This window comes from Rhinopithecus roxellana, chromosome 7, assembly GCF_007565055.1.
Source record: "Rhinopithecus roxellana isolate Shanxi Qingling chromosome 7, ASM756505v1, whole genome shotgun sequence".
Classification (NCBI taxonomy): Eukaryota; Metazoa; Chordata; class Mammalia; order Primates; family Cercopithecidae; genus Rhinopithecus; species Rhinopithecus roxellana.
In genome coordinates, this window is record NC_044555.1 from 53,120,020 (window position 1) to 53,147,599 (window position 27,580).

The following is a 27,580-nucleotide window of genomic DNA, read 5'->3' on the forward strand; positions in this document are numbered from 1 at the left end:
TCAAAAGGAGAATGACTAGTAGTTGGTGATAGACGGGATATGGAGAAGTGGGAGGAGTTGAAGGCGATGTGAGTTTTTGAGAATATGAGACAAGATTAATAGAAATGGAGTATTATAGTAGAGAGAATTAGTGTTTGTGGGAAGAAGATGAATTTCGTTTATAATTGACTGATTTCAGAGTATAAGTAGTAGATCATTAGAAATAAAAGACTAGAAATTAGGGCCACAGAAGTAAGTTTGGGAGCTATGAAGTACTAAAATTATAGCATACTGGAGCTAGAAAAGAGTTCATAAGCCTCTAGTCCAATCACCTCAGAGGCTCCAAGAGATTCAACTTGTATAAGTTCTCCCAGGTAAATACAGTACTAAGCCTGGGGCCTTGTTTTCCTGGCTTCCTAATCCAGTGGAAACTGTACCATGCTATTTCCTCTAGTGAAAATGAGGTTTAAAATGAATCAGAGGTACAGAGAGGAGCATGGGGTCAGATAGAGGTGAAAGTAACAAAGAGAAATGCCATCACTGTTTGTGCTGTACTTGCTCTCCTTGGGACCAAAATTAACTTCACTTGGGGTTCCTTGGAAGGCACATAGCCATTACTACCCTAAAATCTTGAGATCTTTTCTAGCTCCAGTATTGACTGGTGAAGTTCCTAAGGAAGATTGGAGACCTTGGTTTCCAGCTATCTTCACAGAGTTGCTAGTTAAAGCAGTTCTTATCACTATGACTATTCTATTTGAGGTTCTACTAGAGCATCAAGGCATTTTTTAAACCACAAATCCGTATATTTCTGACCCAGCATTTGAAGTATAAATCATAAGGGAATTTTCTCTTTCTTGCAATTAGATTGTGGGACTCACTGAGAAGACTGTTTTAGTTGCCTTGGATACTGTTTCCTGTTTGGAGCAGGGCAACAACTCTAGGACTGTGGCCTCCACGGCTATGAACTCCCAGTCGTCCCGATCTCATGCCATCTTTACAATCTCCATAGAGCAAAGAAAGAAAAATGACAAGTAAGTTACAATTTAAAGAGTCAAGATTTTTAGTATTAGTTCTATTAAGGTTAAACATTAGGCTGCTTCTTCAATTGATTTGACAAATCGTCAGACATCAGTATTGTGAGCACGAGTGACTAATGGAGCCACTTTGACTGACTTGAAAGAAAATGAGAGCTGACAGGTCAGCTTTGATACTCAGCTAGTCTCAAGCTTGTGTACCATTCTCACTGTGTCTTCCTTTCATTATCACAGGAATAGCAGCTTTCGCTCCAAGCTGCATCTTGTAGACCTTGCTGGATCAGAAAGACAGAAGAAAACCAAGGCTGAAGGGGATCGTCTAAAAGAGGGTAAGAGAGTAATTAAGGTCACAGTTGTAGATAAACAGTTCTAGTACTCTTGTTGGTATTGTTGGTGTTTCGACTGGGATTTGAGATCACGTTCTAACAGTAACTACGATTTAGATTTGAGGCTGACTTTAGAAATAGTGAAAAATTGTTTCTTTCCCTTGCACTCATTCTCTAATTCAGGTATGAAATTTGGATCTGGCCCTTGGTTTGATTTCATCTGGTCCAGGCAAGTTTTAGTTCTAGTTTTATTTTGTTTTGTTTTACCCCAACTATTTATAATTAAAATCAGTATCCTGATTCTGTCGTTTTAAGTATTCACCATCTCTTCCAGATGTTGTCACATATAAACCTCAGCACAATTTCCATGCCTTTATTCAAATTGTTGAATTTGAAAAGTGATGAAATTCCTAAGGCTAGAAGAATGCTGTGATGTATGTTATTAGAAACCTTCTTCTAATATGATAGTGACCTGGTAATCTGCATGCCTTGGGAATGATCTTCAAGTGATTATTAATCTCTCTAATAAAAATTAACATCCAGCTCATATATCTCAATTTTGTTCTTAAGGATATCATAAAATAGTTCATCAGATGCCTTGCTAAATCCAGATATACCATATCTACTGTATTTCTCATAGCTACCAGCTTAGTAACAATACAAAAAAGAAATAAGGGTTTTTAGCCTAAAGTGCTTTTTCTTGGTGAATTCAAGGTTGGCTTCTAGTGCTTATTCTTCTGTTTCTAGGCTCTTGCATGCTGTCTCTGTAATAATCCACTCTAGACTTATATCAAACCCACTGTTGGTAATTTATGGAATTAACTTTTATCCCTGTTTTGAAAATTGAAATTGCATCTGCCCAGTCTTCTGGAACATCTTTCTTTGTGATTCGTCAAAGATCGTTGACATAGCTTCAGCAGTCTCGTTTGAAATTACTCTCTGTTCCCTTAGCTATAATTCATCTGGTCCAAGATATTTGAACTCTTATAAAAGCAGTTGGGTTTACGCTTACTACCTCTTTACTCATATTGGGCTTCATTTCTCTCTTGGGAACTGAGAAGGCAGAAGGAAAAATAGTAATCGAGGAATTTTACTTCTGTCATTTATCATTATTATACTGCTGCCACTGAGTGCAGACCTGTTTCTTCCTTATTCAGCTTTTTGTTCTGAGTGTCATTCAAAAGTACCCTTTTTGTTCTATGTTTGCACTTGAGATTTAGCTTTGCTAAGACTATTTTTAAAGGCTGTTATGCTTTCTTTATCTTCTTTTAGGTGTTCAGTTCCAAGTTGTTTTAACAGCTTTATTGAGATATAATTTACATACTATAACATTACCCATTTAAACTATACGTATCAGTGGATTTTAGTATATTCACAGTTGTACAATCATCATCATAATCTAATTTTAGAACATTTTATCTTCCCAAGGAGAAGCCCCATATTCATTAGCAATCACTCCCCATTCCCACCCCCTTCCCTGGCCCTAGGCAACCACTTAACCTACATTTCATATAAATGTAATCATACAATATATTGTCTTTTGTGACTGGCTTAACCTAAGATTTTTAAGGTTCATCCATGTTGCATCATATATCAGTACTTCATACCTTTTTTTTTTTTTTTTTTTTTTGGAGAGAGAGAGAGAGAGTCTCACTCTATTGCCCAGGCTGGAGTGCAGTGGCACGATCTTGGCTCACTGCAACCTCCACCTTCCAGGTTCAAGCAATTCTACTGCCTCAGCCTCCCATAGCTGGGGTTACAAGCATGTGCCACTATGCCTGGCTAATTTTTGTGTTTTTTAGCAGAGATGGGGTTTCATTCACCATATTGGCCAGGCTGGTCTTGAACTCTGGACCTCAAGTAATCCACCCGCCTCGGCCTCCCAAAGTGCTGGGATTACAGGCGTGAGCCACCATACCCGGCCTCATTTCTTTTTATTACTGAACAATATTCCATTGTATGGATATGCCACATTATGGTTGTTCATTCATCAGTCATATCCAGTTTTCTCTGTTATGAACTTGTGTGTGTAAATTTTCATGTGGACAAATGTTTTCATTTCTCTTGGGTATATACCTAGGAATGGAATTGCTAGGTCATATGGTAACTGTCTAATTTTTTTTTAAAAAAATAGAAGATATAATTATATAACTAACATACCATAACACTCACCCTTTTAAAGTATACAATTCACTGATTTTTAGTATATTCACAAGGAGTTGTATAACCATCACCACAATAAATTGTAGAATATTTTCATCACCTCAAAAAGAAATCCATACCCATTAGCATTCACTCCTTATTTCCCCCCAGTATATGTTCCTCACCTCTCATCCTAGGCGATAACCAATCCTCTGTCTCTGCTGATTTGTCTATTCTGGGCATTTCATATAAATGGAATTATACAATATATGGTCTTTTGTGACTGGCTTCTTTCACATAGCATAATGTCACAGTTCATCCATATTGTAGCATGTATCAGTACTTAATTCTATTTTATTGCCAAACAATCTTCCATTGTGTGGAAATACCATGTTTTTATTTATCCATTCATCCCTTGACAGACATTTGGGTTGTTTTCATTTTGGGTTATTATGAATAATGCTGCAATGAACATTTGTGTATAAGTTTTTCTGTAGACCTGTTTTCATTTCTCTTGAGTGTATACCTATGAGTGGAATTACTGGGTCATATGGTCACTCCATGTTTAACTTTTTGAAGAACTGCCATCACACTGTTTTTCAAAACAACAACATCATTTTATGTTCTCACCAGCAATATATAAGGGTTCCAGTATCTCCACATTTTCACTTGTTACTTATTTATTTTTCAAACTCCTGGGCCATCAGATTTGCTTGTTATTATGCCTTTTTAATTATAGCTATCCTAGTGGGTACAAAGTGGTATCTCATTGTGGTTTTTACTTATATTTCACCAATGGCTAATGATGTTAAACATTGTTTCATGTGGTCATGGGCAATTTATATATCTTTTGGAAGAATGTCCTTTCATATCACATTTAGGCTTTGACCCATTTTGAGTTAATTTTTGCATATGATGTGAAGAGTGGTCCAGTTTCAATCTTTTGCATCTGTATATACAGCTATCCCAGCATCGTTTGTTGAAAAGACTCTCCTTTCCCCCACTGAATTGTCTTGGCATACTTGTCAAGAAGCAACTGGTCTCTATTCCTTTGATCTGTATGCCTTACGCCTTATGTCTTCATTACTGTAGCTTTGTGGTAAGTTTTGAAATTGGGAAGTGTGAGTCCTCCAACTTTGTTCTTGTTCAAGATTGTATTGGCTATTCTGGATCCCTTTCATTTCCATATGAATATTAGGTTCAACGTGTCAATTTCTGCAAAGAAGCCAGCTGGGATTTTTATAGAGATTTCGTTGAATCTATAGATCCACTTGGGAAATATTGCCATCTTAACAATATTAAGTCTTTCAAATATATGAACATCAGATGCCTTTCTTTTTCTTTTTCAAATTTTTTCAAATTTTTAATTTTTATCTTTATTTTATTTTATTTTATTTTTGAGACAGTCTCACTCTGTCTCCCAGGGTGGAGTGCAGTGGCGTGATTTCGGCTCACTGCAACCTCTGCTTCCCAGGATCAAGCTATTCTCCTGCCTTAGCCTCCCAAGTAAGTAGCTGGGACTACAGGCACATGCCACCGTGCCTGGCTGATTTTTGTATTTTTAGTAGAGTCGGGACTTCATCATGTTGGCCAGGCTGGTCTCAAACTCCTAACCTCAAGTGATCCACCAGCCTTGGCCTTCCAAAGTGCTGGGATTATAGGCATGAGCCACGGTGCCTGGCCTCTTTTTCTTTTTTTTAGAGACAGGATCTCACTCTGTTTCCCAGGTTGGAAAGCAATGGCTGTAGCTTCAACCTCCCAGGCTCAAGCAATCTTCCTACCTCAGCCTCCCAAGTAACTGGGACTATAGGCATGTACCACCACTCTTGGTTAATTTCTAATTTTTTTTTTTTTTTTTTTTTGTAGATGTGGGTCTCACTTTCTTGCCCAGGCTGGTCTTGAATGCCTGGCCTCAAGTGATCTTCCTGCCTTTACCTCCCAAAGTGCTGGTTTATAGGCATGAGCCACTGTGCTTGGAGTATCTTTCTTTTTATTTAATTCTTTTTAAATATGTTTTGATAATTATTTTGTTTTTATTTTCAGAGTATAAGTTTTACACTTCTTTTGTTAAATTTATTCCTAAGTATTTTATCCTTTCCAATGCTATTGTAAATGCAACTGTTTCCTTAATTTCGTTTTCAATTTGTTTATTGAGTTTTGTAGATCTTGTATCTGCAAACTTGCAGAACTCTTTACTTCTAATAGTTTTTTAAATAGATGCTTTAGGATTTCTATGTACAAGATCATATCACCTGTGAATAGAGATACTTTTACTTCTTTCTTTCTAGTCTGGATGCCTTTATTTCTTTTTCTTGCCTACTTGTCCTGGCTAGAAGCGCCAGTACAACGGTGAATAAAAGTGGTGAGAATGAATGTTGTTTTGTTCCTGATCTTAAGGGACAAGCATTCAGTCTTCGTTCTTCATAGGTGCCCTACCAGGTTGAGGAAGTTCCCTGTACACCTAGTTTGTTAAGTGTTTTTATCATGAATGGGTATTTGTCAAATGCTTTTTTGTCATCTATTGATGTGATCACATTATTTTTGTTCTTTAGTCTATTGATATGGTGTACTGCATTAATTGATTTTTGAATGTTAAACCAACCTTGTATTCCTAGGATAAATCTTACTTGTTTTTGTTTGTTTAGTGACTTTCCTGGACTGATTCTGTAAACTGGATTCCCTGTAGTTTGCTATCACAGAAGTGTCTTCTCAGTTAATTTAGTGGTTACTTGATGACTGGTCTCAGTTACTTAAATGCCTTGAACCTATAAATCTTCCACCATTTGCCAAGAGCTTTGTGTCTGTGTTTGGGCATGCCTTCAACACTCAGGTACTTACAACTCTGTTTTAGCCTTCACTGCTTGAACAGAGTCTCAAAGTCAGCCAAAGATGCAAATTTTAGGGCTTTTTAGGTCTTTCCTGAGCATGTGGACAGCCCTATACATTCAGACAACCTTCTAGTCCTTTAGAAATATATCTGAACTTTTTAATCCCCACTTCCTCCCATGATACCTCATTTCCCAGACCTTTTAAGCTCTTGGGTAGGCTTTTGTTTAACCATGATTATTAAGTTTGGTGTTTATCTTCACCACATGTTTTTCTGTGTGTATGTGTATGTGTACATATAGTAATATAGTTTTTATATACCTTCAAATATTTTGGCATTGCCTAATTTATTTATTTCCTTTTAATTATACACGTAATACATGAATAGATTCTCATGTAAAAATACAAACAATACAGATGAAGATAAAATCTACCTTGATTTACCACCCAGTCCTAATCCAGAGGTGAACACTTTCATCTGACTGGTGGGTATCATTCAAGATTTTTTCATGTATACATATGTTTTTTATTGGTGTTTCTGTGTTTTTAAAGATAAATGTCATCATGCTACATATATTGTTTTTTAACTTGCTTTTATCTCTTCGTGATACAACTTTGAGATTTTTTTTTTTTTTTTTTTTTTTTAAGAGGTGGAGTCTCGCTCTGCCACCCAGGCTGGAGTGCAGTGGCATGATCTCGGCTCACTGCAACCTCCACCTCCTGGGTTCAAGCAATTCTCGTGCCTCAGCCTCCCGATTAGGTGGGACTACAGGCACACACTGCCATGTCTGGCTAATTTTTTTTTATTTCAGTAGAGATGGGCTTTCACTGTGTTGCCCAGGCTGGTCTCGAACTCCTGAGCTCAAGCAATCTGCCTGCCTCAGCCTCCCAAAGTGCTAGGATTACAGGTGTGAGCCACCACACCCGACCTGAGATCTTTTTAGAATCCCATGTATATAAGTCTACTTCATTTAAAAAACTGTTACATAGGATTCCACAGTATAGAGTCTACCTTGTTTATTCCTATTTTGGTTGACATTTCAGTTTTCCAATTTCTGGCTATTGGAAATTGATGCCTCACTGTATAGCCTTGTACATGATAAACATGTGAGAGTATTCTCTGTTATGTACCTGAAAGAGGAATTGCTAGTTTGAAGGGTATACACGTTTGAGTAAATACTATTAAATATTGCACACGAAAATGTCTGCTTCTTTATCCACTCTACCTACAAAATATGATGATGTTTTTCTATACTACCGACAATATTGGATATTATTGACCTTTTTAGTTTTGCCTGTCTTGAATATTGCACGTTATTGGCTATTTCTCTTTCCATTTCCATGAATTGCATGTTCATACCCTTTGCTTGTTTTTTCTTCTTTCATGTTGTATTTTTCTTGTTGATTTGTAGGAATTGTTTATATATTCTGGATATTAAGCCTTAGTTACATATATTGCATATATTTTCCTCATCTCATTTTTTAACTTTATTGATCTTTTTCATTCGTGCCTTGTGTGTGTATTTCTTCTTACATATTTTTTCTGTTTTTTAATGTATAAAATTGGCTACTTAGGGAGCAATAGCTTTTTTTTCTTTTTCAGCCTTATTGAGGTATAATTGACAAACAGAAATTGTAAATGTGTAAAGTAGACAATGTGATACTTTGATATATGCATAATTTGTGAAATGATTACCGCAGTCAAACTAATTAGCATATCAATCACCTCATGTAATTATCTTTTTCAATATATTATTTCTTGAAGTAAAATTTATATACAATTGGCCTGGCACAGTGACTCATGCCTGTAATCCCAATACTTGGAGAGGTCGAGAAGGGCAGATCACTTGAGGCCAGGAGTTTGAGATCAGCCTGGCCAACATGGCAAAACCCTGTGTCTACTAAAAATCCAAAAATTAGTGGAGCGTGGTGGCGCATGCCTGTAGTCCCAGCTACTCTGGTGGCTGAGGCACAAGATTTGCTTGAACCTACAAGGCGGAGGTTGCAATGAGCCAAGATCACACCACTGTACTCTAGGCTGGGTGACAGAGTGAGACTCTGTCTCAAAAACAAACAAAAAATTTATATACAGTAAAATGCACATACCTTAAATGCTTAGTTTGTTGAGTTTTGGTAGTTATATACATTCATATGTCTACCACCAAAAATATATAAAACAATTCCATCTTCCCAGAAACTTCCCTTGTGCCCCTTTCCAGTCAATCCATTCTTCCCCCATTCCACTTCCAGCAACGACTTTCTGACTTCTGTCACCATAGATTAATTTTGCATGTTCTTAGACTTCATTACAATGGGATCTCAAAATGGTTGTGTGTGTGTGTGTGTGTGTGCGTGTGTGTGCGCGCGCCTAGATTCTTTTGCTCAACATAGTGTTTTTTGAGATTTGCTCATGTTCTTGCTTTGATTAGTGATTTTCCTTTGTATTGCTGAGTAGTATTCAATTCTATGATTATACCACTATTTGTTTTTCTATTCTCCTATTGTTGGGAATTTAGGTTATCTCAAATTTTTAGCTACTATGAATAAAACTACCCTGAACATTTGTATACAGGTCTTTTTGTGAACATATGTTTCCATTTCACTTGGATAAATACCTAGGAATAGAAGAGGGCAAGCGTTACGTTTAACTTTATGAGAAAGTGCCTAACAGTTCTCTAACATGGTTTGTATCATTTTACACTCCAGCAATGTATGAGAGTTCCAGTTTTTTACGTTTTTTGTATGCTCTGGTACAGTTGATATAACACGGAAATTATCTCTGAAGGTTTCTTCGAGATTTCATTTTCTATATCTTGAGCCAATTCTGGTCATTTATATTTTCTTAGAAAATTGTTCATTTTGGCCAGGCACGGAGGCTGACACCTATAATCTCAGCACTTTGGGAGGCCTAGGCAGGAGGATCGCTTGAGCCCAGGAATTGGAGACCAGCCTGAGCAATATAGTAAGATCCCTGTCTCTGCAAAAAATAAAAAATTAGCCAGGCAAGGTGGCACATGCCTGTAGTCCTGGCTACTCGGGGGACTGAGGTGGAGGATCGATTGAGCCCAGGAGGCCGAGGCTGCAGTGAGCCAAGATCGCACCACAGCACTCCAACCTGGGTGACAGAGTGAGACCCTGTCCAAAAAAAAAAAAAAGAAGAAGAAGAAAAAGAAAGAAGATTATTCATTTTGTCTGATTGTCAAATTTATTAATATAATATTGCAAGTAGATTTACTTTGTAGCTTTAATCTCTGTATCTGTAAGTATATCTCTACTTTCATTTCAATTGTTTATATATCTTCTCTATTTTTTCTATCACATTTGACAAATTAACTCTACCTTTTTCCAATTTTTACTATTACTCTATTACTGAGTTCTTCCTAAGTTGTTTTATTTTGTTTTGCTTTATGTTCTTTTTATTGCTTCTTGAGGTTGAAAGCTGAGTTTACTTCTTTTCTTCTCTTTTTTAAAAAAGCTTTTCAAGCATATACCAAAGAGGTCAGAATGGTATAATGAATGCCTCCCCTAATATACCTGTCATGCAGTTTCTTTTTTTTTTTTTTTGAGACGGAGTCTGGCTCTGTCGCCCGGGCTGGAGTACAGTGGCCGGATCTCAGCTCACTGCAAGCTCTGCCTCCCGGGTTCACGCCATTCTCCTGCCTCAGCCTCCCGAGTAGCTGGGACTACAGGCGCCCGCCACCTCGCCTGGCTAGTTTTTTGTATTTTTAGTAGAGACGAGGTTTCACCGTGTTAGCCAGGATGGTCTCGATCTCCTGACCTCGTGATCCGCCCGTCTCGGCCTCCCAAAGTGCTGGGATTACAGGCTTGAGCCACCGCGCCCGGCCACCTGTCATGCAGTTTCAACAATGACTAATTTATGACCAGTCTTGTTTCGTCTATATAATACCCACTTTCTCCCTCTGATATTATTTGAAACAAATCACGGATATATTGTTTTATTTATTTCAGTTTGTATCTGTAGAAATTAAGAACTCTTAAAATATAATCACCTAGGTCAGGTTCAGTGGCTCATGCCTATAATTTCAGCACTTTGGGAGGCCAAAGCAGGAAGATTGCTTGAGACCAGGAATTTGACACCAGCCTGAGCAACATAGCGAGACCCCACTATCTCTGCAAAAATCAAAAATAAAATAGCCAGGTGTGGTGGCATATACCTGTAGTCCTAGCTGAGGCAGGAGGATCACTGGAGCCCAGGGGTTTGAGGCTGTGGTGAGCTGTGATTGAGCCACTGCACTCCAGCATAGGCCACAGAGTGGGACCCTGTCTCTTAAAAAAAAAAAAAATATATATATATATATACCTAAAAATTAAATTAACAATAATACTTATGCCTTAAAATTACATATCTAGTCAGTGTTCAAATTTTTAATTGTCTCATAGATTTTTTTTATTTGGATCAGGATTCAAACAAGGTTCACACATTGTTATTGCTCAATAGGTCTTTTAAATGTCTTTTTTTTTTTTTTTTTTAAAGACAGAGTGTCATTCTGTTGCCCAGGCTGGAGTGCAGTGGCATGACCTTGGCTAACTGCAGCCTCCGCCTCCCAGATTCAAGTGATTCTCCTGCCTCAGCCTCCCAAGTAGCTGGGATTGCAGGCACACACCACCACGTCCAGCTAATTTTTGTATTTTCAGTAGAGATGGGGTTTCACCATGTTGGCCAGCCTGATCTTGAACTCCTGACCTTAGGTGATCCACCCACCTCAGCCTCCCAAAGTGCTGGGATTACAGGCGTGAGCCACTGCACAGCCAAGGCCTAAATGTCCTTTAATCTATAGGTACCTCCTCCATCTCTCCTTACCCCTCAGGTCCCTGGAATTTGTTTATTGAAGAAATCAAGTTGTCTTGTAGAATTTCCCTTAGTGTGAATTTTGCTAATTGGATGCCTATATAGTTTCACATGTTTCACTTTTATTCTCTATTTCCTATAAATTGGTAGTTAGATCTAGAGGCTTAACCACATTCAAGATCAATTTTTTATCTTGTATTTGCACATACAATTTAACTATGTCTCATTTGTTTTCAATTGTTCTTATCTAAAAAGATATATTTAAAGCTATACATCTCCTCTAAGTACCACTTCGATCTAATCTTATAATTTTGAGAAATAGTACTCTTACTGTTCATTTCTTTGTTTTTTTTTTTTTGTTTTGTTTTTTTTTTTTTTTTTTTTTGAGACGGAGTCTCGCTCTGTCGCCCGGGCTGGAGTGCAGTGGCCGGATCTCAGCTCACTGCAAGCTCCGCCTCCCGGGTTTACGCCATTCTCCTGCCTCAGCCTCCCGAGTAGCTGGGACTACAGGCGCCCGCCACCTCACCCGGCTAGTTTTTTGTATTTTTTAGTAGAGACGGGGTTTCACCATGTTAGCCAGGATGGTCTCGATCTTCTGACCTCGTGATCCGCCCGTCTCGGCCTCCCAAAGCGCTGGGATTACAGGCTTGAGCCACCGCGCCCGGCCTACTGTTCATTTCTAAATAGATATTTACTCTTGTATTTTCTCTCAAACCTAAGAGTTATTTAGAAGGTGCTTCTGTCTTTCCTTTTGTTATCAATTTCTAATATATTGCAGTATGTTCAACAAATGTATGAGATTTGTGTTTTTTGAAATTTGGCCTATGCTTATTTGGTCTTTATTAATATTCTGCTTATAGTTTAAAAGAGTATATTTTCTCTTGGGTATATAGTTTTATATATACCTATTAGATGAGCTTGTTACTTGTAGTATTCAGATCCTCATGTTCTTTCTTGTTATGTACTTAATATGTTATTTTCTCACAGTATGACCAAGAATTTGTCCATTTCTCCTTGTATTTCTTTGTTTATATATTTTATACTTTGAAGCTATGTTGCCAGCTGCATAAAATGTCATGACATATGTCTTCTTAGAGGATTATATCTGTTTTGTCTAATAAGTATTTCTTCACCTACTTTCTCTTTGTTAGCCCTTACCTGGTATGTTTTCCATCCCTATCTTACAGAAACTATGTAGCTTGACTTCATTAATTAATTTATCCATTCATTTATACCCAATCTGATGCTCTCTCTTTTTAAATTTTTTTTTTTCTTTTATTAAACTGCTTAGGGATGATGTTCTCTTTTAACAGGTAGTTTTACCCTCTATATTTGTGTGTGTGTTTGGACTTATTTCTGTCATATCACTGACTACTAGTCTGTGGTCCTACTCCTGCTCCAGTACCACAACCAGATACCTTGACCATTGTCCCAGGGCTTCCTCCTGTTTTCTGAATCTACTACCTTCAAGTCTGTAGTACTCCTACAGTTGCTGCCAACTTTTTACATCAGTTCTCTCCTGCATATTTTTTCTTATGTTAGTCTGATTGATCTGCTTTCAGTCTCTCGAGGATTTTACGGTTTGTGATCCACCAGTGATGGATTCACAGGAATTTGGTGGCTTTCCCACTTGGCAGCCTCTTCAAAGACTTTTAGGGGCTCTAAAGGAATTTTACTCAATTGTGTTAGAGGGTTTTACGTACATATTCTGGGTTGCCCATCTTAGCTTCAGAGCTTCAATTTCCTCATTTGTAAAATAGGATTTGAATATATTCTCCAATAGAGTTGTGGGAATTAAGTGAACTCATATTTGTAAAACATTTAATGCAATTCTTAGTAAATAGTAGTCTCTTCATAATTACCAATGCCATCATCTATGTTTTTACTTGCTCTGAGTGTGGCTAATGAGGAATATAGGGGCTCTACTGATGTTTATATACAATCTCAGCTGAACTAAGATCCCTATGAGCTTGCTAAGGTGCTTGTCAATATTTGAAGTAGATTTCACGGGTGGAAGAAGCTTTTAGGGATATGGCTTTTACCAGTGGAATTAACTTTTCTTTGGCTACCAAAATGCCATTGTCAAAGGCAAGTCCTCCACTGTTAGAGGAAATCATTTTCTACTTATCAAGAACTAAGAAAGTTGCTAACCCCTCTGGAATATTTTCAGAGGGTGGATATGACCCGGCAGAATATTGTTACATGTTGCATTACTGCGGATTGAGGGAAAGAAGATATACCCAAGTGTCAGATTTCACTCGTGAGGCAAAGAAGTTTATGACAGAATCACAGTTGAGTCCTACATCAAGTGGCAGATGCCAAGAGTTGAAGGGAAGCTAGTGAGAAAACAAGAGATAGGTATATAGGAAGCAGACAGCAGATGGAAAGATTTTGGACATGTCAGTTTTGGAGTACATATTAGAAAAATCCAGGAAGAAATAGGAAAGTCAGGACAAGAGCTTAGAAGCACCATCTGGGCTAGAGATAAATATTTGGAATCCATGGGTAGGAAAGTTGTGCAGAGAAAGACTAGACAATGAAAGAGCCACTAGTAAATATTAAATAATACTAATAAATACTAAATATGAGCGAGGAGCACTCATATTTAAGGACCAAGTGTAAATGAGTCAATGAGAGAAGCTGAAGAGACACTGGAGGATCATAGTATCTAGATAACCAAGGTAGGAGTTTTTATAAACAAAAAGTACTGTCACCTATGTCAAATGCTTCAGCGTGATTAGTGAGAAGAGGTAAATAGATTTGTCCATTGAGGTTTTGGGTGATCTTTGTCAGAGCAGTGTCAGTCAAGTGGTAAGGAATTAGGACAGGCTGTATCAAACTAAGGGGTGAATGTAGTCACCATTCTAAATGTGGTGTTTATCCTTTCCATTAATTTCTTTATTCTTATATCCTTTAATGATATGTAGTGACATTTTGCATGTTTCTAAACTTAACGTGAGGGATTTCATGGTATATGTGTCTTCTGAAACTGATTTTTTTCCCTCAACATTACATTCGTGAGATCAATTCATCTTGATAATATAGCTCTGTTCTAATAGGTTTTGTTAACTAGAGCCTTGAGTTTTCTTGGTATCAAATTGTGTCAGTAAGAAGAAAATTATCTCTGCCAATATTTATTCCTTTATTTAATTCTCTTATGTTTATTAGCAATGAGAAAAATGTCAGCGGATATACCCTGGACCAGTAAAGTTGCTTTCCTCAGGGGAATCTAGTTTCTGATTTAAATCAGAATGGTTTTAATGTTTTATTATTTGGAATGATAATTGCTATTGTTGTTGGTAAATGGTATTTAATTCTTTTAGTTCTGAAGTCTTTTTTAAGTGCAAATTGTCTGTTTCATTCAGCAGCTCTATTCATTAAAGTCCTGTTCTAAGTGTTCTGCATGTTCTTTTTGGCTTCTGGGTCCCTTTAGGTGTATCGTTATTTTCCTTGGTCTGCTTTCTGGGTCTAAAGTCTAATGCTGGAGCATCTGAAGTCATAGCAGCCCAGTGAGTGGGAAAAGCACAGTGGTTTCTGCCCATGAGCTAGCAGGCATATTGCCAGTCAGCTTGTCAAACCCATGAGAAGGCATCAGGAGGAGGCCTCTATGTACTCTTGTTTCCTTGTGCTTTCTTAGTCTCAAGGTAGAGAAGACCCAACCCATCTCATTGTTTTCTTAGCATTTTCACATGGGGAACCTGGCACACTCACATAAGCAGTATTGACTTTCCCCCTAGGAGTTCAGAGTGGTATGGGCCAAGCCTTTACCATGGACCATGTTTCCATCCTTGCACTTTGGCTCTGCTACACCAAACTCTTAGCCCAGGGCTTTTGTCTGTTCCAGAGATGAAAAATTCTACATCACCCCTTACTCTCAGGCCTCAGACCCATCCTGCAACCTACTTTTTTGGCTGGCCCCAGCACCTACTTGGCTCAAGAACAGTCAATGAATCAGGTTTGGGAATAGAGGCGATTTGGAATATTTTCAACTTACTGTCTTCCCAAAATTCATGTACCTTTTAAAAACAGATGCTACCAAACTCCCATGAAGGAATGATGAGATTATTCACTTTCCTAAATTCTCTACTAAGTATTATTACCAATTTGGTAAGTGAAAAATGGTATCTCACTTTCATTTCTGTAGTTATTAGTGAAGTCGAACATACTTTTATATTTATAGGCCATTTATATTCCTGATTAAATTACCTATTCAAAGTATTTCTCTCCCTTCAGTCAGTGTGAGTGCTGTACATTTTCTGTTAAGTTTATCCCTACTTTTCGTTGTGATTTTGAATATAACACATATTTAGGCCACTGCCAGATAGATTATAAATAGATTACAGATGGATAATAGGTAGATTATTCAATTGAAGTATAATATACATATTACACATAAATATATATGACATATACATATGCATATATGTATTGCATATACATATATATTACATATACATATATCTATGTATATTACATACATATTATGTAATATACATAATGATATCAAGTCATCATTATACAGTTCAATGAATGCTTACAATATGAAATACATACATGTAAATAGCACCCAGGTGAAGAAACAATATTCTAAGCATCCCAGAAATGCCACTTGTGCTCTCTTCTAGTCACTCTTTTCCCTAAAGAGTAACCACTGTCCAGACTTTTAGTCCTAGATTAGTTTTGTAGTATGGACTCCTTCATGTCTGACTTCTTTCACTCAATGTTAGATCTTCGGAGAAAATACAGGATGCCTAGATAAATTTGAATTTCAGATAAATGACATCATTTTGTATGGAATATACCTATATTAGAAATGATTCATCATCTATCTGAAATTCAGATTTAACTGGATGTTCTATATTTTTTTGTTTTACCAAATCTGATAACCCTAACTCAACATTATGCTTGTGAGGTTCATCCGTAGTATTGCATATAGTTGTAGTTTGTTTATTTTTCATTACTATATAGTATTCCGCTGATGAATGTACCACAATTTATCCATTCTACTGTTGGATGGGCATTTGGGTAATTTCCAGTTTGGAGTTGTTATGAATAATGCTATGAATATTCTTGTACAGGTATTTTGGTGGATATACGTACCTAAATTCCTTTAATCCTGAATCCTCCTGTAACTACTGTCCTATCTCCTTCCCTTTAGACTCAGGCTTCTCTAAAAGCTTATACTGCTTACCAATACATATGATTAACTCTTAGTTTCACTTCTTTGGTGAAGCATAGCATACGTACAGAACAGTGCATAAGTTATGTCATGTATCTAGTTTAATAAATGATTATAAAGTAAACATCTATGTAACTACCACTCAGGTTGAAAGCAAAACACTTCCAGCACCCATGCATACCCCTCCAAGATCATGATCTCCTTCCTTCTCTCTCCGGGTATCCATTCTTCTGACTTTTGTGATGTCAATTCCCTTGCCTTTTTTTTTTTTTTTTTTTTTTTGAGACAGTGTCTCGCTGTGTTGCCCAGGCTGGAGTACAGTGGCACAATCACAGCTCACTACAGCCTCAACCTCCTGCACTCAAGCAACCCTCCCTCCTTAGCCTCCTGAGTAGCTGGGACCACAGGCACATGCCAGCATTCCCAGCTAATTTTAAATTTTTTCTAGAGTTGGGATCTCCATATGTTGCCCAGGCTGGTCTTGAATTCCTGGGCTTAAGCAATCCTCCTGCTTTAGCCTCCCAAAGTATTGGAATTACAGGTGTGAGCCACCACACCTGGCCCCCCTTGCATGCTTTCTTTTCTTTTCTTTTCTTTTTTTGAGATGGAGTCTCACTCCATTGCCCAGACTGTAGTTCAGTGGCGTGATGTTGGCTCACTGCAACCTCTGCCTCCTGGGTTCAAGTGATTCTCCTGCCTCAGCCTCCCAAGTAGCTGGTTTTACAGGTGTGTGCCACCACGCCCGGCTAATTTTTGTATTTTTAGTAGAGATGGGGTTTCACCATGTTGACCAGGCTGGTCTTGAGCTCCTAACCTCAGATGATCTGCCTGCCTCGGCCTCCCAAAGTGCTGGCATTGCAGGCATGAGCCACCATGCCCGGCCTCCCCTTGCTTTCTTGATAGCAATGCCACCTGTGTATATATCTGTAAATAACATAATATAGTTTTGTCTATTTTTAAGCTTTATGTAAGTGGAATTATACTGTATATAATCTGTTGTGCTTTCATTCTTCCATTTAAAATATTTGAGAGACTCATCTACTACATTACATACAGCTGTAGTTCATTTCTTTTCATTTTTGTATAGTAATCTATCATTTGACTGAACCACTATTCTTTCTACTTTTGAAGGATATTCCATTTCTTTCCAGTTTTTGGCTATTGTCAATAATGCCCATATGAACCTTCTTGTTTGTGTATCCCAATGCATATGTATAAGAATTTTCTAGGATATGTACCTAGAAGTAGTATCACTGGGTTATAGGGTACATATATACCAAACTGTCTTTCAAAGTTTGTTTCAATGTATGAGAATCCTAATTGCTCTATATCCACTGTTTTGTGAGAATTTTTAATTTTTGCCAATATAGTAGATGTGGAGTGATACTTTATTATGGTTTTAATTTTCATTTCCTCAATTACTAATGGAGTTGATCACTTTTTCTTTTTCTTTTTTTTTTAATTTTTATTTTTTTTGAGGCGGAGTCTCGCTCTGTCACCCAGGCTGGAGTGCTGTGGCCGGATCTCAGCTCACTGCAAGCTCCGCCTCCCGGGTTCACGCCATTCTCCTGTCTTAGCCTCCAGGGTAGCTGGGACTACAGGCGCCGCCACGTCGCCCGGCTAGTTTTTTGTAGTTTTTAGTAGAGACGTGGTTTCACCGTGTTAGCCAGGATGGTCTCGATCTCCTGACCTCGTGATCCGCCCGTCTTGGCCTCCCAAATTGCTGGGATTACAGGCTTGAGCCACCGCGCCCGGCCGATCACTTTTTCATATGTTTATTGACCACGTGTATTTTCAGTAAAATGTCTGTTGAAGTCTTGCTCATTTTTCTATTTAATGTCTTTTTCTTACTGATTAAAAGTAATTCTTAATATACTATAGATTCTAGTCATTGGTCAGTTATATTTATTGCAAATCTCCCCACCCCGTATGTTTTGCACGTATCTTCTCCCTCCTCTCTGGCTTGTGTTTTCACTTTCTTTTTAATTTTGTGTCTTAAGAAATCCTTTAGGCCGTGTGTGTTGGCTCACGCCTGTAATCCCAGCAATTTGGGACGGCGAGGCAGGCGGATCACGAGGTCAGGAGATGGAGACCATCCTGGCTAGCACAGTGAAACCCGGTCTCTACTAAAAATACAAAAATTAGTTGGGCTTGGTGGCGCGTGCCTGTAATCCCAGCTACTCGGGAGGCTGAGGCAGGAGAATCACTTGAACCCAGGAGGCAGAGGTTGCAGTGAGCCAAGATTGCCCCACTGCACTCCAGCCTGGGCGACAGAGCCAGACTCCATCTCAAAAAAAAAAAAAAAAAAAAAGAAAGAAAGAAAGAAAGGAAGGAGGGAGGGAGGGAGGAAGGAAGGAATCCCCAAGATCTTAATGATGTTTTTTCTATATTATCTAATCAAGGCTTTACAGTTTTGCTTTTCACACTTAAGCCTTTAATCTATCCAAAACTGTTGTTTTATACATGGTATGATGCAGGGTCCAGTTTTGTTTTTCCATATAAATACACATTTGTCCTAGCACTGCTTATTAAAAAGTCCATTCTTTCCCTACTGGTAAGCAGTGCCATTTCTTTCATATATTAAGTGCCCAAATATCCCTTAGTCTGTTTCTGAGTATTCTATTAAATCAAAATTAAATCTGAGTGTTTTTCCCTGTAGAAGTCTTATACATCTTTTGTTCTATTCTTAGGTAACTTGTATTTTGACAGTATTGCAAGTGATATTTTTAAAACTTCTTATTGAAGTATAATGTACAAATAGAAGAGTAGACCTACCATGAGTGTATAGCTTGCTGCATTTTCACTAACTGAACAAACCCATGTAACCAACATAAATAGAATCTTTAAAAATTATATTTTCTGACTTTGTTTTTTGTGTGTGGAAAATAAAATTTATTTTTTAATATTGATTTTGTATCCTGCAACCTCATTCACTCTCTCAACAGTCTGTCTTTACCTACCTTGCCAAAACCACTATGTAAGAGATATCCAGGGATATCTTAATTACCAGAACTAATTTTTTTCAGTGCCCATCTTACCCAACCTCTCTGTGGCATTAACACTTGAAAATACTCTTTTTGAAACTCTTAATTTGGCTTATAAAGCCTCACTATCCTAATTCTTTTCCTAGCTGAAACTGTTACTTTTCAATCTTTTTTGCTTTTTCTTCTTGCTGATCCATTAATCTAATTGCAGCCAGCATGATCTCCCCAATTAGGAATGAGTACCCATTACTTGCTGTTAGTTCTTCCTTAGCACCATGGTAGAGATGCACCCACTTCCAGTCTGTTCCTGCCACCTCTACAAAGTCCATGCCCTCACCCTGCACATCTGAACTATAGCCTTCTAACTTTTTGACTCCTAGAAGGCATTCTATTCTAAATACCATAGCTAGGTTAATCTTAAAATACTTTTTGATCAAAGGGATACCTGTACCCCCATGTTTATTGCAGCATTATTCACAATAGCAAAAATTTGGAACCAATCTAAGTGTTCAACAGATGAATGGATAAAGAAAATGTGGCATATATACACAGTGGAATACTATTGGGCCATAAAAAAGAATGAAATCCTGTCATTCGCAGCAACATAGATGGATGTGGAGGCCATTATGTTAAGTGAAATAAGCCAGGCACAAAGAGACAAATACTGCATATTCTCATTCATATATGGGAGCTAAAAACCTGGGTATCATGGACATAGAGAGTAGAATGATAGTTACCAGAGGCCAAGAAGGGTGTGGGGGTGGAGGCCGAGGGGAAGAGAGAGGTTGATTAATGGGTATAAACATACAGTTAGATGGAATAAGTTCTAATGTTTGATAACAGAGTAGGGTGATGAGTGAACAGCAACGTATCATACATTTCAAAATAACTAGAAGGGAGGAATTGAAATGTTCCCAACACATAGAAATTATAAGTGCTCAAGGTGATGGATGCCCTAAATACCCTGACTTGATCATTACACTTTCTATGCATGTAACAAAATATCACATGTATCCCATAAATATGTACAAATATTGTGTATCAATAAAAATACATAAATAAATGAATTACATATGTATCTTTAAAAATAACATCTTTTACATGGCACTTTACTTGAATAGAACTTTGAAGTAGCTGCTTACAAGATGAAGTCTAAAAAACATAGCCAAGTCTTCCAGACCCTTTACACCCTGGTCCCAAGCCTACCTCCTCGACCATCTTTCACAGCTTCCCTACCCACACTCCACGCCAGCCCAGCTAATTCTGGTCTTTGCACACTTTCATCACAGCCATCTCCTCTTCTTGCCCAGAATGTAGTGTGTGCCCCACAACATGCAATCAAACTATCTACAACATAGCCACGTTTTAAGGCTCAACTTAAGTGTGGGGTATTCGACATTGCTTTTTTAAATCATGTTATCTTCTAATGTATTTTTTCTCTTCTGAAATTTCTCTAGTACCACAGGACTATGTTGTCATTTTCTGGTGCCTCTGTATTTCTAGCTTCATCTCCCACCATTTTCCCACAAACTACAAGGTTCCAGCCATAGCAGTCTACTCATTGTTTTTCCAAACAGTTCTGTTGTTTCAGATCTCTGTGTCATTACTCCTGTGTGTTTTCTGCTGGGTTTTCTCCCCACTGCCTCAGAAACATGGTTCCATCAAGCACTCTTGCTCCTCCTATTTTAACTTCTCCCCCTCCACTGACTTTCTGCCCTCAGCGTAGAAGCATACTAGTGTTTCCCCAACTTAACCAAAATATTTCATCCTCCTCTTACTACTCCTCTCCTCCCTTTTCCTTTCATTCTGCATTTTTGTCACCCCGCCATCCTCCTCCCATTGAAACTATCACTTTTGAAGTCAACCTATGACCTGAACAACTGAATCCGTTAGGCTCTTTTCAGTCCTCCTCTGACTTGGTAACTCTGCAGGTCTGACATCCTGCCCCTTCTTCTGGACAATCTCATTCCTCTTGACTCTGTGATGCTACCCTCTCCTGATTTTCCTCTCACTTTTCTGAAGACTCTTTCACAGGCTTCTCCTCTTCCACTCAACCCTATCTGAAACATAATCCAGGCTTTGTCCTGGGATTTTTTTCTTTCTCTTCCCACTGTTCATGCCCATCACCCTGTCACCCTCCCTCTGGAAGTGGTTTCACCCACTTAGATGCTTATAATTCCTACCTGTATGCTACCAATCCTAAACCTCTATCTCGAGCCCCTATCTTATGTGTCATATTTAAGTATGTAAATATAGTTGCCTGTGAGGAGTCTCATGGATGTCCCATAGGCACCTCCCATTCCACATGTCTAAAACTGAACTCCTCATTCCTCCCTGTTGCTGTTAAACCGGTCCCTCCATCACCTGCAGTGAATAATATCAACATCCACCCAGTCACCCAACACAGAAACTGGGGCATTGTTCTATACTATTTTTTTTTTTTTTTTTTTTTTTTTTTTTACTCTGACTCCTTTCCCCAATCTCATCAGTCACTGAGACCTGTCAGCCCTAACTTTTCATCTTTCACCTCAGTCTCTTTTCTTTAACCCTACTACCACTATCTTATCTCAGGCCCTCATCATTTTTTTTGATTATAACAAGAACTGGTCTCCCTGTCTTCAGTTAGGTATGCTTTCAAGTCATCAACCAATCAGCAGCCAGAGTATTCTTCCTAAACTGTATCTCCCTGCTAAGAGCTCTTCCAGAGCTCCTCAGTTTGCACCATGCTGCTTCCTTACGGCCTTTTTGCTCTAGCCTTCCCTCCTTGGCTAGCTTTTCCTCTCCCCACTCTTTACTTGCAATCTGCTTAGCCATACTAAGTGTGCCTCATACTCTCTCATCTAAGTGTCTTTGTGCGTTCTGTTCCCTCTGCAGAAGTGCCTTCCCTCTATCTTCATCTGGCTCATTCAATTTTGCGCTCAGTCCCAATTTCATCCCCTTAAAGAAACTTTGTTTAACCGCCTCAATCCCCCAATGCGGAGTAGGTACCCCTTATCTAGTGCTTACCTCTCTTCTACACTAACACTGCCCCAACTATGTATTACAGTCATCTCCTTAACTACCTGACTTCCCCAGTAGACAGCAAGCCAATCAAAGGCAAGAACTGAGTCATATTCATCTTTGAATCCCTAGGCCCCGGCATAGCGCCTGACATGCCATAGGTCCTCACTGAATGCCTGAGTTCTTTCTCCCTTTTGGTCTGCCTGGAAACTCCTACTAATATTTCAATTCGCAATTCAGATGTTACCCACCTATGAAACCTCTACTCTCGGTCAAGATCTTTCTGTAAATTCATGCTCACATAGTGGGTTTTCTCTAACATTTATTGATAAAAATTATCAAAGTTACTTCAAGTTGATTTTACAATACCCCTATACCTATAGTAAAATTAACATTTTACTATATTTGCTTTATCACATATCTGTCCATCTATCCATTTGTCAATCTATATTCATTTTAAAAACACATTTTAAAGTAAATTGCACAAATTAATATACTTCCTCCTAACTACTTCAGCTTGCATATTATTAACTGGCATTTAATATTTATTTATTTGTTTATTTATTTATTTATTTATTTATTGTTTGAGACCAAGTCTTGCTCCGTCTCCCAGGCTAGAGTGCAGTGGCTCAGTCTTGGCTCACTGCAACCTCGGCCTACCAGGTTCAGGCGATTCTTCTGCCTCAGCCTCTCAAGTAGCTGGGACTTCAGATCTGCACCACCACGTCTGGCTAATTTTTGTATTTTTAGTAGAGACAGGGTCTCACCATGTTGACCAGGCTGGTTTTGAACTCCTGACCTCAGGTGATCCGCCTCGGCCTCCCAGAGTCCTGGGATTACAGGCATGAGCCACCATGCCCGACCAATATTTATATTCTTAATATAAGATGTACAATGAAAAGCACAAATTTTAAGTGTATATTAGCTGGGTTTTGACAAATGCACTTACCCAAAAGCCTGTAACCCAAAGCCACATCAAGATAAAGTTACCTCTTTCTCATAGTGTTTCTTTTCATGTAATTATTTAATTATCTGTTTCCCCCGTTAGACTTTGAGTTCCTTAAAAGCAGAGACCATTTCTTATTTTCCTGCTACATGTGCCCCACGCTGTGCCTTACACACAGTAGGTACTCTATAACTGTTGTCTGGCTAGAAGAATAAATATGTACTTTATTCCTGGAATATTAGTATGTGACTTTACGCATTCTCTTTTCTCACCTTTCACATCCAGAAGTTAGCTTAGCCATGTCATGTTTATGCCTTAAGTGCTTCTGACTTCTATATCCCTCATTCCTTTTCCACTGCTGCAGTTCTCAGAGTGCTGTCATCTGAACCATTAAAATAACCTTCTAAATGTTTTCTTTCTTTTTTTCAAGGTTTTAAGCTTTTTATTTGCATATTTTTAAAATTTTGCGTTCTAGTAAATAAAATCATTTGAAAAAAGAAAAAAATGGTAAAGAGTTTTTTAAACACCAGTTTTTTACTCCCAAGTCCACCTTCCAAATGACCAACAAAGTAATACTTAATATTTATTTTTCTTGAGACAGGGTCTCACTCTGTCGCCTAGGCTGGAGTGCAGTGGTGTGATCACGGCTCACTGCAGCCTCAACCTCCTGGGCTGAAGCCATCCTTGCACCTCAGCCTCCCGAGTATCTGGGACTGTGAGTCTATGCCACTGTCCCCAGCAAATTTTTGTATTTTCTGTAGAGACAGGGTTTTGCAGTGTTGCCCTGGCTGGTTGTGAACTCCTGGACAAAGTAATACTTACAAAATCCGAAGTTGGTCATGTTTCCATCCTCTTTAAAACCTGTTATTTGTTTCCCATTGTCTACAACAGATTTTAATCTGCCTTCTTTTAAAAGCATAGGAGCTTTTTTAAAAATAAAACCTTATAACAAATTCTAACATTTGAAATAGATTAAAAAGCATTTTAAATTCATGTAAATGTATAAGTTCAAATGTATAACATTAAGTCAATGTTAAACCCATAAGAATATTATAGCTATTTTTGTGATCACAATTTCTTTGTTTTTTTCTTAAGACAGAGTCTCACTCTGTCACCCAAGCTGGAGTACAGTGGCACAATCTTGGCTCACTGCAGCCTTGACCTCCCAGACTCAAGTGATTCTCCCACCTCAGCTTCCTGAGTAGCTGGGACTACAGGTGCACACCACCACGCCCAGCTAATTTTTGTATTTTAGGTAGTAGTAGGATTTCGCCACATTGCCCACGCTGGTCTAGAACTCCTGGGCTCAAGCAATCCACCCGCTTCGGCCCCCCAAAGTGCTGGGATTGCAGGCATAAACCACCGTGCCTGGCCATTATTTTTTAAATTTTTTTTATTTCAATAGTTTCAGGGTAGAGGTGGTTTTTGTTTACATAGATAAGTTCTTTAGTGGTGATTTCTGAGATTGTAGTGTGCCCATCACCTGAGGAGTGTATACTATACCCAATATGTAGTCTCTTGTCCCTTACCCCCATCAAACCTCCCCCTGGCCTGAGTCCCCAATGTCCACTATGTCATTCTTATGGCTCTGTGTCTTTGTAGCTTAGCTCCCACTTATAAGTGAAAACATACAATACTTGGTTTTCCATTCCTGGGTTAATTCATTTACAATAATGGCCTCCAGCTCCATCCAAGTTGCTGCAAAAGACGTTATTTCATTCCTTTTTATGGCGGAGTAGTATTCAATGTGTGTATTTACCACATTTTCTTTATCCACCGGTTGGTCACTGGGCACTTAGGTTGGTTCCATATTTTTGCAATTGCTAATTGTACTGCTATAAACAATGCATGTGCATGTCTTTTTCATATAATGACTTCTTTTCCTTTAGGTAGATACCCAGTAGTGGGATTGCTGGATTGAATGGTAGTTCTACTTTTAATTCTTTAAGTAATCTCCATACTGTTTTCCGTAGTGGTTGTACTAATTTACATTCCCACCAGCAGTGTAAAAGTGTTCCCTTTCCACCACATCCACAACAACATCTATTGTTTTTTGACTTTTTAATTATGTGGCCATTCTTGCAGGAGTAACGTGGTATTTCATTGTGGTTTTAATTTTCATTTCCCTGACGATTAGTGATGTTGAGCAGTTTTTCATGCATTTGTTGGCTGTTTGTATATCTTCTTTTGAGAAGTGTCTGTTCGTGTCCTTTGCCCACTTTTTTTTTTTTTTTTTTTTTTTTGAGGCGGAGTCTCGCTCTGTCGCCCGGACTGGAGTGCAGTGGCCGATCTCAGCTCACTGCAAGCTCCGCCTCCCGGGTTCACGCCATTCTCCTGCCTCAGCCTCCCAAGCAGCTGGGACTACAGGCGCCCGCCACCTCGCCCGGCTAGTTTTTGTATTTTTAGTAGAGACGGGGTTTCACTGTGTTAGCCAGGATGGTCTCGATCTCCTGACCTCGTGATCCGCCCGTCTCGGCCTCCCAAAGTGCTGGGATTACAGGCTTGAGCCACCGCGCCCGGCCTGCCCACTTTTTTGATGGGATTATTTGTTTTTTTCTTGCTGATCTGTTTGAGTTATTTGTAGATTCTGGATATTAGTCCTTTGTCAGCTGTATAGTTTGTGAAGATTTTCTCCCACTCTATGGGTTGTAACAATCACTTTTCAAAAGAAGACATACACATGACCAACAAGCGTATCAAATAATCCTCAACATCAGTAATCATTAGAGAAATGCAGATCAAAACCACAGTGAGATGCTATCTCACACCAGTCAGAATGGCTATTACTAAAAAGTCAAAAAATAACAGATGCTGGCAAGGTTGTGGAGAAAAGGGAATACTTATCCACTGCTAGTTAGAATGTAAATTAGTTCAGCCATTGTGGAAAGCAGTGTGGTGATTTCTCAAAGAACTTAAAACAGAACTACCATTCGACTCAGCAACCCCATTACTGAATATATACTCTATGTCCTCACCCAAATCTCATCTCAAATTGTAATCTCCATGTGTTAAGGGAGGAACCTGGAGGACAGTGATTGGATTATGGGGGGCATTTCCCCATGCTGTTCTCTTGATAGTGAGTGAGTCTCAGGAGATCTGATGGTTTTAAAAGTGGCAGTTTTTCCTGTGCTTGCACTTCACCTCTCTCTCCTGCCACTTTATAAAGAAGGTGCCTACTTCCCCTTCTGCGATTATTGTAAGTTTCCTGAGGCTTTCCCAGCCATGCAGTACTGTGAGTCAATTCAAACTCTTTCCTTCGTAAATTACCCAATCTTGGGTATGTCTTTATAGCAGTGTGAAAATGGAGTAATACAATATCCAAAGGAAAATAAATCATTCTACCATGAAGACACGTGCACATGTGTGTTCACTGAAGCACTACTCGCAGTAGCAAAGACATGGAATCAACCTAAATACCCATCAACAATAGACCAGATAAAGAAAATGTGGTACACATACACCATGGAAGACTATGAAGCTATAAAATAAAACAAGATCATGTCCTTTGCAGCAACATGGATGAAGCTGGAGGCCATTATCTTAAGTGAATTAACACAGGAACAGAAAACCAATTACGCATGTTCTCACTTGTGAGAACATTAAGAACACATGGACACAAAGGGGGAACAGCAAACACCATGTCCTACTTGAGGGTGAAGCATGAGAGGAGGGAGAGGATCAAAAATCTACCTATTGGGTACTATGCTTATAACCTGGGTGACAAAATAATCTATATACCAAGCCCCTGTAACATGCACATGTACCCCTGAACTGAAAACAAAAGTTAATGAATAAATAAATAAAAATGGTTAAAATGGTAAATTTTATGTCATGTATATTCTACCACAATAAAAAATAATATTTAAAACAAAATCCAAATTGTTATTTGTAGAAACTCAAGTATCTCTAGGGCTCCCTGAATTATCCCTAAGGTTCTGAGGAGTACGATTTGAAAACCACAGTCCTATAGGATAAATACAAATACTTGGCCATGACATAAAAGCCCTTTATGATCTGTTCCCTGGCCTCATTGTTTATCTCTCTCCATCTCATAACTTGCATTGTACTCATATTGAACTACTTGTAATTCCTAAATGTATTGTGTTCTCACACAAACATGTGCCTTGGCATATGCCACTTCCTCTGCCTAGAATGCCCTTAACTCTCTTCTTTCCTACTCTTCCCTCCTCTATTATCATTGTCCTAGTCATCTTTCACATTTCAGCTCTAACTTCAGTTATTCTCTGAAGCTGCCTTTTACCTTCCCAGGCAAAGCTTACCACTCTCTCCTAAGAGAACCCATCTTAACCACACGTATCTCTTCCTCTAACATTGTATTTGCAATTATTTGTTT

At 38.5% G+C, this 27,580-nt stretch overlaps 1 protein-coding gene across 1 annotated transcript in view; it reads left to right on the forward strand.

The window, feature by feature from the left end:
* Positions 1–27,580, forward strand: part of KIF4A (kinesin family member 4A) — a 129,424-nt gene that overhangs the window by 12,240 nt on the left and 89,604 nt on the right. The window contains exons 6-7 of the mRNA XM_030934074.1: positions 844–1,010; positions 1,248–1,342. Coding sequence (XP_030789934.1) covers positions 844–1,010; positions 1,248–1,342 — 262 coding nt within the window. The remainder of the gene's footprint in view (positions 1–843; positions 1,011–1,247; positions 1,343–27,580) is intronic.